The sequence below is a fragment of the Haemorhous mexicanus genome, chromosome 9, assembly GCF_027477595.1.
Source record: "Haemorhous mexicanus isolate bHaeMex1 chromosome 9, bHaeMex1.pri, whole genome shotgun sequence".
In the NCBI taxonomy this organism is placed as follows: Eukaryota; Metazoa; Chordata; class Aves; order Passeriformes; family Fringillidae; genus Haemorhous; species Haemorhous mexicanus.
Genome location: NC_082349.1, coordinates 22342444 through 22355582, shown reverse-complemented (window position 1 = coordinate 22355582; position 13139 = coordinate 22342444). Strand labels below are relative to the sequence as shown.

At 47.7% G+C, this 13139-nt stretch overlaps 1 protein-coding gene across 1 annotated transcript; it reads left to right on the top strand.

Moving 5' to 3' along the window:
* Window positions 1-320: 320 nt before the first annotated feature.
* Window positions 321-11733, top strand: LHX9 (LIM homeobox 9). Its single transcript, XM_059853499.1, is given in 8 exon segments — window positions 321-549; window positions 1562-1596; window positions 1598-1631; window positions 1727-1845; window positions 3528-3730; window positions 4491-4846; window positions 10117-10319; window positions 11476-11733. Coding segments are annotated over 8 exon segments (1437 nt in total).
* The last annotated feature ends 1406 nt before the right edge of the window (window positions 11734-13139 follow it).

Genomic DNA, 13139 nt, shown 5'->3' with positions numbered 1-13139 from the left:
AGACTCGTTGGTTTTATAGCTATTACTCTCTTATTAAAACACACACATATATACAACACATTGATTCCCATCCAAAAGGGCTAATTACATTACTTACAGTAAATAGCAGCCCTGCTGTCCAGGGTCTAGTGTGCCAACAGAGAAAAAAAATCCCGGCTTATTTCACTTGATTGACTTCATCTTTGTGTGAAATTGTGTTTTATGAGCTGTATTCTGGCACTCGGAGGAATGTAACAACATTCAATCTGCAAATAACATTAATTTTAGCTACTTAGGGGGAAAGAGAGGGGAGGAAACTTGCTGCCTGAATCTTGGGTTACATGGAAGAGGTGACTCGAGGAGCCCCTGAGGATGTCTCTGGGATGCTTTGGAAAGGAAGTGGGGGCTGGGGTACTTCTTTCACTAGTCGCGCTAGGGGATGGTGCGGAGTGTTCCCCAGGGAGCGGGGAGCGCAGGACTGCCGCCAGGAAGATCCTTCGGTAGGGATCGAGGTGTCAGGAAACAGCCAGCAGCTGTTTCAGGGAAAGGCAAGGAAGAGTGGTGTGAAAAGTAAGTAGGAAAACGGGGAACGGAGGGGAGGGAGAGCAGACAGAGAGATTAGCCTGGAAGGAATGCATCGCCCGGTCCCCTGCACACAATGATCGCTCGCAGTCCGAGGCCAGGGAGCGGGCGAGGGGAGAGGGTCCCGCCGGGGCGTCCCCGGCCGGCCGCGACCGGCCCCGCGGAGGGGCCGCATCCTGCTGCGGGTACGGGCGGGGGCACCGCGGGGCAGCAGAGCGGGCAGCGCCCCGGGAAGCCCTCGAACTGGCGGGTCGCCCCTGCCTCCGCGGCTCCCCCCAGCCTCAGCACCCCCCTGCGGGCCCAGGGAGCGCTCCGGCCGCTCCGGCCCGGCTCAGCTCCCGGCACCGGCGCTCCTCTTTCTTCTCCCGCTCTCGCGGCGGAGCCAGGCACGGCGGGGCCAGCCCGAGCTGCCGCCGAACGGAGGTTCCCGCGGCGCGGCCCGGGGGGAGCGGGGCCCGGGGGGGAGAGCGGGCCACCCTGCCCCTCGCCAGGCGCCGTCGCCGCCAACTCCCGGGACTCCGTGTTTGGGGGAGGTAATAAATCCCACCCCACCCACAGCCCCGACCGTAATGTTTGTCACTGCTTGCCCATCACTAGGGGTTGAGAGGAGTATGACAGGTCTTTGTTGTCTGAATAAAAATCAGTGGCAGCTCAAGGGAGAGAACTCCTCCTACTAAATTATCAAAAATGGGCTGGCTTTAGTCTCTTAACAAATTGGACAGAGCTCCGGAAAGCAGCAGTCCCAAATCCAACCTACAGGCACTGGGAACTTTAAAGCAACCAGGGACTGCTGAAAATAGCACTTCTTTTTGCTTTCTTTGTATTCAAAACTATATCCTTTCCCGACTGATTCTACTGCCCCAGGTCCCAGTCTCTCCAGTCAGAAGCCCCCAGCTCTCCAGAACAGTAACAGATCCTTTAGCTAGCTTTTATTATTTTATTTTTTAAACTAATTATTATTACATTTTCTCCCCCTTGTTTGTTTTCTGCACATCTTCAGGAAGCCCTCAGTGCTTGCGCAAAGAGAAGCTCCTATTTGCAACCTCCCTCCCTGCGCTGTGCGCCTCGGTGTAAACATTTTGGATGATCTAAAGACTCTGGGGTCTGTATATGGAAATAGTGGGGTGCAGAGCAGAAGAAAATACTTGTCCTTTCCGTCCCCCAGCCATGCTTTTCCACGGGATCTCCGGAGGCCACATCCAAGGAATCATGGAGGAGATGGAGAGGCGATCCAAGACCGAGTCCCGCCTGGCCAAAGGGGGACAGATGAACGGCCGAGATACGGTAAGAATGGAGCTGGCGCTCTTTGCAAGGGAATCCCTGCAAGCATGGACCCGCATCGGGACAGACCCTGACTTTGGGGAAGAGAAAGACGCTGCTTCCCTCTGTCCCTTCCCTGTCACCCTTTGCTTGTGGAATCCCTTCCGACGCTCCCTGTAAACCCACCCGTAACGCTGGGTGCTGTGCTGGCCAGGCTCGGTTATACATTTTTCTAATCCATGTCGCTGCGTGTGCTCTCTGGATTAGCGGGGAATCTCTTCTAAACCGTAGCAGGGACGGTGTTTCAGCCCTTGCGGCGGAGCAGCCTTTTGCCCCCGCGGCTGCCTGCGGCCGCTCTGCCCCTGCGAGCAGGGCTGCAGCTGGAGCTCCCGAGGTGTGCTTTATTTTTATTCTGCGCTTCTGGCACCTCCTAAATTAAACCTCAAACCGCGACTACTTACTTTTCGTAACTGTCTTTGGTCTGAAATGTGTGATTGATACAGAGGCACCGCTCTGAGTGTTTTGCCGGCCGACTACTTTGCTTAGAAAGTAACATCTCCTCTTTACTTAAGTCAAAAGGACCAAAGTTTTCGGATATGTACTAAGGGATGGCGGTGAAATCGAGTGTCACGCTGCGCTTTGTGCAAAGCGAGATCTCCCTTTCTCCAACTTGTAGGGCTTCCGCCGATCGCGCACAAGGCTCAGCACACAAAGTAACGGCCTGGAAAACTGCTTTAAGATTTTGGGACATAGAGTCCTTTACCCCCTCTCTTAAACTCATGCTTTGTTACATGAGGATTTGTAATGTAAATTTAACTCACCTTTTCATTGCTAAAAAGGAAAGGGAGCGAGAAGCACAACTTCAGATTGAAAAATGAATGCAGAGTTGCCACTTTAAAACAGTTGAGACTTAAGAACAAGATGTTTGGGAGTTTTTTTCCTCTGTAACTTTATCAGCAAATGTTGCCCCAAGTTTCACGGCCGAGCTTTTGTCTCCGCCGTCCCTCCATCTCCCTTTGTCCCGAGCGGCACTCCTCGTGGGGAGCAGATCAATGGGAACTCGCAGAAGTTTACTGAGAAAAAGATACTGGTTTGAGCTGAAACCAGCCCGTGCCACCGTTCTGCCCACGTCCCTGGCCGGGCTGGTGAGCGTTCATACTCGCTGCTCTTTACACCATCCACCTGTCTCCTTTCTCTTACTCCTGTTTTAAAAGGCCTATCTTTCTTTAGAGACGCGGTTGCGGCTTGTTTAAATACGGATGAAAATTTGCCATAGAATGAATGCAAGCCTGAACCCTCTGCCATAGAAACAGCAAAGCAGTATTTTTCTACTTTAAAACGCTGTTCCTGCGAAGGGCTTTAAGATTACAACGCTAAAAAAAAAACGGGGAAGCCTCAGACTTTAAGTTCAGAACCTCAGAAAAGAATGGGCTCTGCTTTTCCTACTGCGGCCTAATCCTTCGCTTTCACGTACTGAAATGACACGAGATCGTAAGGAGAGGTTTACTGTGAATCACGGTAAACACTTTACTAGCGGGGATGGTCCCGGTTCCCCCTTAAACTTCCCCCCGGGAGCCAGGAGTTTGGTCCCAGAGAGCCGTGCCTTTGTACGAGCCCCGGGCCCTGCGCAGGACCCGTCCCCAGCCCGGCCTGCCTGCCTGTCTTTCTCTCCCTGTCTCATCCCTTGTGGTGTGGTTGTTTTGCAGAACATGCCCCCCATGAGCCCCGAGAAGCCTGCTTTGTGTGCTGGTTGTGGAGGGAAGATCTCAGACAGATATTACCTGCTGGCTGTTGACAAACAATGGCACCTCAGGTGTCTTAAGTGCTGTGAATGTAAACTGGCTTTGGAGTCAGAACTCACCTGCTTTGCCAAGGACGGCAGTATTTACTGCAAGGAGGATTACTACAGGTACAGCAATCAGTCCTCATGGGTTCAAAACACATCCCCACAAAAGGCACTGTGAACCGAAACGCTCTTTTCTCCACACGGGCTTTCAAAGGTAGCTTTTCGCAGTCAGCGATTCCTAAATCCTTAGTCCCCTCAGAAAAGTCTTGCACGTTTCCAAACTGAACGGGCCGTCAGGGGACGCGCTGACTGAGCATGTGGCCGTGCACAAACAGGCGAAGGCTCTCCCGCGGCTCGGCGGTTTCCCTCCGTAAAGACCCGAACGAAATTCCCCTCTGGCCGCAGCTGGCCGGTTTTCCCGAGGGCCGGAGCCCGCCGCCCCGCCCAGCCCCGCGGCCGGGCCTGGGGAGCGGGCCGCGCTCGTCCGTGTGTTACAGCTGTCCCGCTGGCCAGCGCCCCGCGGCTCTCCGCGGCTTGACAGGAGCGCCAGGAGAGCGGGGGCCGATTCCCCCCGCTCCGGCCCGCCTGGCCCCGTGCTCACGGGCAGCGGCAGGGCCTTCGCCAAAGTCCCGGGAGAATGGGTCAGCTCGGCGGAGAGGGCGAGCGGCTCCCCCTGGGACCTCAGGGCCGGATCCCTGAGGCTGTCCCGACACCAGGCGGGCCAGGGGCCACGGCCGGTGTCACGGGCCGTCCTGGGGCCGGGGGGGGGCGCGACCCTGTCGGGGACAGGCTCCCTCACGTGGCCGGGAGGGAAGGCGGGAGGCACAGGGGCAAGCTCTGCCTTCGCCGTTCTAGTTGATGCCCACTTTTCTGTTTCTTTCAGAAGGTTCTCCGTGCAGAGATGTGCCCGCTGCCACCTTGGGATCTCAGCCTCTGAAATGGTCATGAGAGCCAGGGAATCGGTTTATCACCTGAGCTGCTTCACCTGCACCACCTGCAACAAGACTCTGACCACGGGCGATCACTTTGGCATGAAGGACAACCTGGTTTACTGCAGGGCCCACTTCGAGTCCCTTTTGCAAGGAGAATACCCCCCTCAGCTGAGCTACACCGAGCTGGCTGCCAAGAGCGGAGGGCTGGCCCTGCCTTACTTCAACGGCACTGGCACGGTCCAGAAGGGGAGGCCCAGGAAACGAAAGAGCCCTGCCTTGGGAGTGGACATCGTCAGCTACAACTCAGGTGGGAAACACACGCCGAGTCTGCCTCCCGCTCCCCCGAACAGAGCGTTCTCGGGCTTCCCCTCAGCCAGGCAGTGCGTGAATAACTCAGCCAGGCCAAATCTTGCTTAACCATTGGAAAATCAAACAAACAGCCCTCTGAGGGTTGGAGCATTTGCAGGAAAGCTAACAGCAGCCCTCCTCAAAGGCTGTCTTTGCCTATTAATGTCAAACACCCAAACTTAGCCACTTCCCAGGGTAAAGGAAAAAAAAAAGAAAAAAAAAGAAAAAAAAAGAAAAAACCCCCACAAAACCAAAAAACCTAACCCAACCCCAAAACCACATAGCTTTCTCTGCTAGAATCTCAGAGATGCAGTTATCATTATTTATATTTGATTAGGTAAAAAAAAAATCACCACTTAAACCTCAAATTAGGAGTAACTAAATGAATCAGAAAAAATAGAATGAATGTTATAGTATATGGTTCCTCCAATACCAATGTAGTATGCATATAACTCAATTTATATATTGAATTTATAGTGATTAATTCTTCAGGCTGAATAATTCTGTTTTACTGACACATAAATGATCAAACTGTACAAGAGGTCAACGAATAAATGTTGTTTCTTGTAACTAAACCCTAACAAATGTAATTAAGGAGAATGATTTCTGTTCTCTCAACAGTAGGAAAGAACAAGTGTTCCCCTGTATTAAATATCCTCTATAACTCCAGTCACTTGAGTATCCAAACCGTATATAAACAGTGCTAGTGGCCAGAGGTAAAGGAGTTTCAGGTATGACCAAGCAGTTGAGGCAGAGTTTCATTAGATGAAGGACGAAAGCAGGAAGGGTAAATACGAATTGGCAAACTCCCGACTCCACAATCGTTTTAGAGAAACTTAAGCTTCCCATGGACGGTAACGGAGGAAAGAAAGCCGTGGGAAGCAGGAGTGAGGCAAGGTGTGCTTCCCCGTGAAGCGTGGAGCCGTCCCGGCTGGGGCAGGGAGCCGGGGGCTCCGGGCCCAGGGCTGCGGACCGCTGGCCCCACGGGGGAGCCGGGAGAGGGGTCAGGGCCTCCCCTTCCGACAATCGCGGGTCGGTAACAGTGCACCGCTCTCGGCCCAGAGCTCTCTCTCCTCCACCAAGTTCAACCCGCTGCCACTGAGATCCATAAGGAATCTTCCACCGCCCCCCTGCCCTCCCCACCCCTCCCCCGGCACCTCCTCTGGGGCCGCTCGTGAAACGGGCTTTAGCTGGGAACTAGGGAGCTATGCAAGGCGATTTCATCTCCTCTGATGCGTAGACCTTGGAGCCAGGGTAATCACTGCGCTAATTGTTCCTTGTTAATTGAAGATGACATTGGAATCCCTGGCTACGGAGCGGCTTCCAATCAATCCTGAAAGCTGCTAAAGAAAAGGGAACCTGTAGCGCAGCCAGGATTCATTCAGCCCCAGCTTCCAGTGGTGGATTTCCCGTGTGCCCGCTCTCCGCTCTGGTCTCTATCCCTGGTCCACACAGCATCACCCGATTTCCCAGATTCCTAAAGAGAAATAATCCTAGGGACAATTTAGCGTTAAAATTAGATTCAGAAGTTATGGTAAAATGAAGAGTTATGGATATGATAAAGCTCCCCTTAAACTTCAGATCAGGACTCAAGAGAGACATTATTTGGGAATGCTGACATAATCTTTGTGTGCTGGTCTTAAAGCGCCCCTTCTTTACAACAACGGGCCATATAAGATGTACCACTCACTCTAAATCAGATTTAAAAGCACCGCCCATTATGAAAACACAGCTCATTGCATTGAGAACTCACAGAATCCTCCGGGCAGCGGAGAGAAAAAAGAACAAACCAAAACAAATCAGCAAACGCTCTGATGCTTTGGACTCAGGTGACTGAGAAATCTCTTCTGTTAGGGCCGTGATTTTATTGTTTTTTATAAGCATTATCTAGCTATGTCCAGGGTTGAGACATGGTCTCGAGAAAGTTTGCAGCCAAACCGTGCATCCGGTCCATTGACCCACTGCGCCCCAAATCCAGGGGGAGGAAAGAGAATCTGGAACAGCTACGAAATGAGTTGCAGTAGATGAAACCGCTTCTTGAGAGAAAAAAAAAAGCCTCGAACTAATTGGCAGCCACTTCCCTAGACACATTTTTCGTTCTCTGCCCTGTGACTCAGTAACTGCTCTTGCACGTAATCATTTACAAAGGGCGAGCAGTCCGCAGAAATTAAATGTGGGACGCACGGCTGCCGCCTTCCGAGGCAGCAGCGGGCCCCGCAGCCCCCGGCCGCGGCGGGCGGGCGGTGTCCGGGCCGTGTCGCGGTGCGCCGCCCTGTCCCCCGCGGGGACGGGGACAGGCGTGGGCACGGGCACAGCCCTGTCCCGCACACCGCCCCTGCGCCAGAGCGCACCGAGCCGGACACCACCGCGCCCCGCAGCCGCGCCCGCAGCTCCTCACCCGCGGCACTCCGGGGCTGGGGGCACCGCGGCCGTGACCTCCCCAGGAAGCCGAGTTCCTTCCCAAACAGTCCCAGCCGCGGGGTCCATACCATGTGCCAAGCCATTATGGAAAACGACACGACCCCGAGCTTTAAAAACGAAACTCCGATGGAGCCAACAGTTTCACCCAGCTGAGCATGAGCATGTGCGTATTCACAGCCATCCAGCAGGCCCTGGCTTAGATTTGTGTGCACATTATGTTACAGGGGAGCTGAGCCCTGGTCCAGAATGGAAAATCAGACTCTGCTGCAAAATCTACAACAGCTTTTCTATTCTCTATTTTGTTTGCGAGTTTAATTTCTTTTTCACAGCCCCTCGGTTGTAAAGTGGAAACACAACAATAAATAACTCAAAATGTTATGAGGTAGAAATCACTCGTACTTGCAAGCTGTCTGGAATTAATGTGAAAAATGGAAGAAACTATTCAAAAGTACTTAAAACATTCAAGGCTTCCTCTATATTACATCTTATATCATATAACTAATATATATTTTAAGGGAAACTGTGTTGACTTAGAGCTTAGAGGATATGGAAATAAGATGGTGAAGAAGATTTCCTTAAGAAAATATTTTACACATCTGTTCCTCAAAGAGCTATTTACTTTATTTCATTATGTATGTGTGTGTGTGTGAAAAACTATGAAGAGTTCACTTGAAGAATTCTTGGCAATAAGAATCAAAATGTTCTAGCTCTTTTGAAAGCAAAAATTAAACAACCCTCCAATCCTGCTGCAAAGAAATGAGCAGTGTCTTGCCTGACTTTGTGCTTTCTCTTAGTTCTCCAGGAGATAGTTTAAGACTCTGCTCTAGGATGTGGCCAAATCACACAACACTGTATAAAACAGAGCGAGCTATAATCATTGTATAAACCAGGATTGTCTGAAGATACTTGGAGCCCTCTTCTCATTTCATCTTGAAAATAAAAACCAAAATAAAGTAGACCACCAACAAAAAGAAAAAGAAGAAAAAAAGAGTAGAATACAGAAACAAAGGCAGTAAGCAGGACAGAGGAGCCTGAGGAAGTTTGTGTTGCTGCTATAAGCCTGAGTGGCCCAAGAAAAACAACACAAACAAGCAGTTTGCAACTCTGAAGTAAAACCTGAGGTCTAAATTCTGGTACTCTGATTTATGTCAGCTCATAAGTTACAGCCCACGCAGTTTGACTGAAGGCCGTGTGATTGCTTGTGAAAACAAGTAGTAAATACAATCCAAATCTGGTCTGAAATTGTTTTTAAGGCAACTTTCAACTCCTGGTCTTTTCAGAAGTGTCAGCTTACTTTGTTTGAAAGTACAGATATACTTCTTACCAAGACTAGGAGCAAAGCTAGCTATAATTAAATATTCACCTGATTTTCTGTCAAAGTGTTGTCTTACCAGCATCTGTTCATGTTGACTTGTCTTATAATTCAAAAGAGAAAACACCTTCAAGAAGCTTTTTATTTTCTTGTGGTTTCAAGTTGCTTTGCCTCTGTTTTCAGCACTGCTGACATCAGTCTCCCTGTATTGTGTGCCTTCCCTCTTTCTCTTCTCTCTCTTTCTCTCAATTAGGAATGGGGATCAGCTAGGCCTTGTAAATAATCCAGTAACTATTGGAAAGCAGTTCAAAAATCAAAATGAGCAACTAATGAAACCGTCTAATTTACAGACATTCTGAAACATTTTTAATTAGCTCTTCTTTAATTAATATTCCCTGCTATGATGACACCATTAATTTTCTCCTGTGTGACCAAACTATCTTTATAAAATGAGTCCTAGAAATCACTAACCCTTTCGTTTAAGCTGAAAAGAAAAGCACGGATGCATTTTTTACTTTTCTTTTTGCTAATGCTGTAATTTCTCTCTCCAATATGAAGTAATGATGCCACCATCCCCAAAGAACTGCAACCCTTGTGTACAATTCACACCCAAAACTGTGTAATCTGAAACAAACTTATCTTTCATAGACACTTCGAAAATACTGAATCAGGGAAAGAAGAGAAACTCTTCAAGTTTTGAGTTCCTAGCTGCTTACTAGTAGAAATGTCCTAAACCAGTACTAACCAAGACCTACTGCTGATTGGGATTGGGCACCTGGATCAAATCTTGATGCAACTGCTTCCTGGATATGTTCTACAGATGAAGGACTTCAAGCAGTTCATATAAACTCCCAGGCAGAGTCCAAAAGCATTCATTTTATCAGCAAAACCTCAGCTTTCTTGATGAACTATCATAACAAACTTCCCTGCTGTACATCTCTTTTTATAGGTGCTTTTGATTTGGGGGAAAAGCTGAGGAACATTCAAAATGCTGGTTTGACCTTAACTCTTCTCTCAAGCTAACAATGTGTCAATGAGTAAGATTTCAAAATCTGAATGAGATTTCAAATGACTCCTTGAGCGCCCAAAGCAAAACCATCACCACAGGGAAAAGACTTGTTTGAAATAAATGCCAAAGGAGAGAGAACTTTCAAAGTCTGCCCTCAGTAGGTACAGGCCTGGATGACATAGGATAAGGATAGGAAATGACAATATTCTGGATCTCTTTTGTCTCATCAGTTATAACATCTGTACTTATCCTTGTACTATCGTAGTCCTTCCTTCCTTCCTTCCTTCCTTCCTGCCTTCCTGCCTTCCTGCCTTCCTGCCTTCCTGCTTTCCTTTCCTTCCTGCCTTCCTGCCTTCCTGTTTTCCTTTCCTTCCTGCCTTCCTTCCCTTCCCTCCTTCCCTCCTGTTACTCAAGATTTTTGCCTTGATTCATTTATCCTACATGATGCATGGCACTAACTCCTTGTTCCACTTTGTTTATTCGACAGGTTGTAATGAGAATGAGGCAGATCACCTGGACAGAGACCAGCAGCCTTATCCCCCATCCCAGAAAACAAAGCGCATGCGTACCTCCTTCAAACACCACCAGCTTCGTACCATGAAGTCCTACTTTGCTATCAACCACAACCCAGATGCCAAGGACCTCAAGCAGCTTGCCCAGAAAACAGGCCTGACCAAGAGAGTTCTGCAGGTAAGAAGCCACATGACAGGCTTGACAGAATTTTCCCCTGCTAGTCAATAGCCTTTCCCTTTTATGTAACTATAGCAATGTATGTAGAAATACTTTTGCTGGGTGCGTCCCTAGTGGGTGTGCAGGGGGGGTATGGTGTTACGTGGCAGAAGTGCCAAATGTGTGTGCCTTATTGCCCTGAGGCAGCCAAACACCAAACTGTGGTTTATGATTAGCTGCATCCTCACCATGAAGAGAATGTCTTCAGAGCCCACCCACCCAGTAGATCTCCTGGGGTCGGTGGTCTCTCTGTGGTGACTGCACTAAGGATAGAGGTGGCAAATCTACTGATTTTATGGGTGAAGTCTTTGGGCTCCCCTGAAGGAGTTAATGTGCCCCCTCAGTAAGCAGATCCCTGATGTGTTTGAAGTAAGCTTTGACCAATATGATCCTCCAGGACCAGCTGGCTCCCCCTCCCAATGCTTGTTAGACAACTGTTTTCCTTAAGGGCCTGCATAGTCAAAAGTCCCTGTGAAGGACAGCCTAGCAAATTATGTTAAAAATCCCTATATGGTCAGTGATAGCTCAGTGAAGTTAAAACGAGGTATGTATTACATGCAGAGTGCCAAAGAAGGGCAGTGAGTGAGGTAGAAGGAGAATCTATTAGCGGCAATTCCTGTCCGTGTTACATGTCACCTCAAACGCTGCCAGTGAACCTTACAGAACAGAAAGACTAGATGACCCATATCAACAATCTGTAAGACAGGAACGGTGTAATTACCCCTCCTTCCTCTTCAGCCTTTTCAAATAATCACCGCAAGCTTTCAGCCTTGGCAAAAATCTGCTCACTCACTCTTTGCTTCAATCTTTGTGTCTTGACCTCAAAGCTACCCAACTCAAGAAACACTATGTGACCATCGAGAGAGTTGCTCTCTTTGGGTAAGTGAGCAAACAGATTTTTCTCGAGGCTGCTCTCTGAGGGCTGTAAGCACCTGTAGCACTGGGCCTGTACACAGAGAGTCAGTACCACCAGTAGCAAGAAAAGCTATAGAATGACTTAGGTGATGTGCCACACAAAATCAAACATCAAAAATGAATTTAAAAAGCGAGAACAAAAACAAAAACAAGCAAAGCAAAACAAGCATCGGTAAAGAAATCCATTGGGATTGGTTTGCAGGTTTGGTTTCAAAACGCAAGAGCCAAATTCAGAAGGAACCTTTTGCGGCAGGAGAATGGGGGTGTCGATAAAGCTGACGGCACCTCGCTCCCGGCACCGCCCTCAGCAGACAGCGGCGCACTCACTCCACCCGGCACTGCGACCACTTTAACAGACCTGACCAATCCCACTATCACTGTAGTGACATCAGTGACCTCTAACTTGGACAGCCACGAATCCGGGAGCCCCTCACAAACTACCTTAACGAACCTTTTCTAACATTCCTTTTTTTTTTTTAAATTCTTACTCTTCATTATTATTATTATTATTATTATTATTATTATAATTATTATTATTTTCAAGCCTTTTTAAAAACAAACAAACAAACCCACAAAATATTTGGGAAAATAAACAGCTTGATGTGTAGCATCTGCAGCCACTTGGCAAATGAGTTTGAAATAATATGTTGCTATAATATACGAACATTTATTGTTGGTAAATTGTACTCAAATTCTTTAAATTTATCAAATGACTGAAGAGAAGGTGAAGAATCATTCCAATAAGTGCCTCTTAAAATTGTATGTTACTTATTTCCAGAACCTTGAAAAAAATTGATTGTTCTCCCCCCCAAAAAAAGAAGATTCTATTCTTCCTTGATAACCAGATAAAAACCATTTTAATCAAAAGAATGCTGCTTCAGGATTGTATGTTCACTCACAGCATTTAAGAACCCCAAATTCAATTTTATTTTCATAATGCATCCAAAAGTTTTGTACTATTTATTTTTAAATGTTGAAAAAGAAATACAAAATGAATTAGAGTAATCATGGAAACAGTCAGACTGGAAGTACCAGTGCTCTTTCCTAATGCAGTAGTCGCAAGCCTGCTTCTCCCTGAGCACTGGGGAGTCTCACTGGGATAGCTAAATGCTCCTCTGCCAGTTCTGCGCCCAGCTGGGACGTCCTTGGCCACCACTGAAAGCCATGCCTGATGGAGGACTTGGAGAGAGACCCAGTGATGAGAGCACGTGTGGGTGAGGATGGCGGGACCAGGCCATTGGCCTCCAAATTTGTGCCCCACATTAAGGAGGCAAGATCTGGAAAAAGCCCTCCAGAGAGAGCTCACTCCTATAAGAATGTCATTAAAGTAACAATAGCAGAGTAACAATGCAAGTGGAGAGTCCTACTGATCTGAAATGTTGCCTAGGGAGGGGCTTTAATTTTTATCTGTCAAGCAGCTCTGAATTTTTGTAATTAAAAAAGAAAAAAAAAATTGCAGTTGGCTACATGGCTTCGATGCCTTACCTCCAAAGCAAACAAGAGGTTGCCCAGCTACTTTAGGGAGCACAAAAATAATTTTTAAGAAGGTGCATGCATGTGTACTATTCAAATGAACTTTTGACAAATCCTACTTTTTTTTTCCAGGGAAACGGAAATAAGCAAAATATAATTTATTAAGATGTTTAAGGAAAAAAAATTTCAGTACAATTTATTCATTACTATTTTGAATTTTCTTTAGATGTTTCCTGAGATTGTATGAGACACTTTGTTTAACACAGGAACTTAAATCTTTAGTTCATTAATATCTCTAACACATATTTTAACTTTTTAAACTTTGTATAAAAGAAAAAAATGTTAGCAAAAATCACACAAAACCAGGAATTGGCAGTGAACAACTTCAAAGCC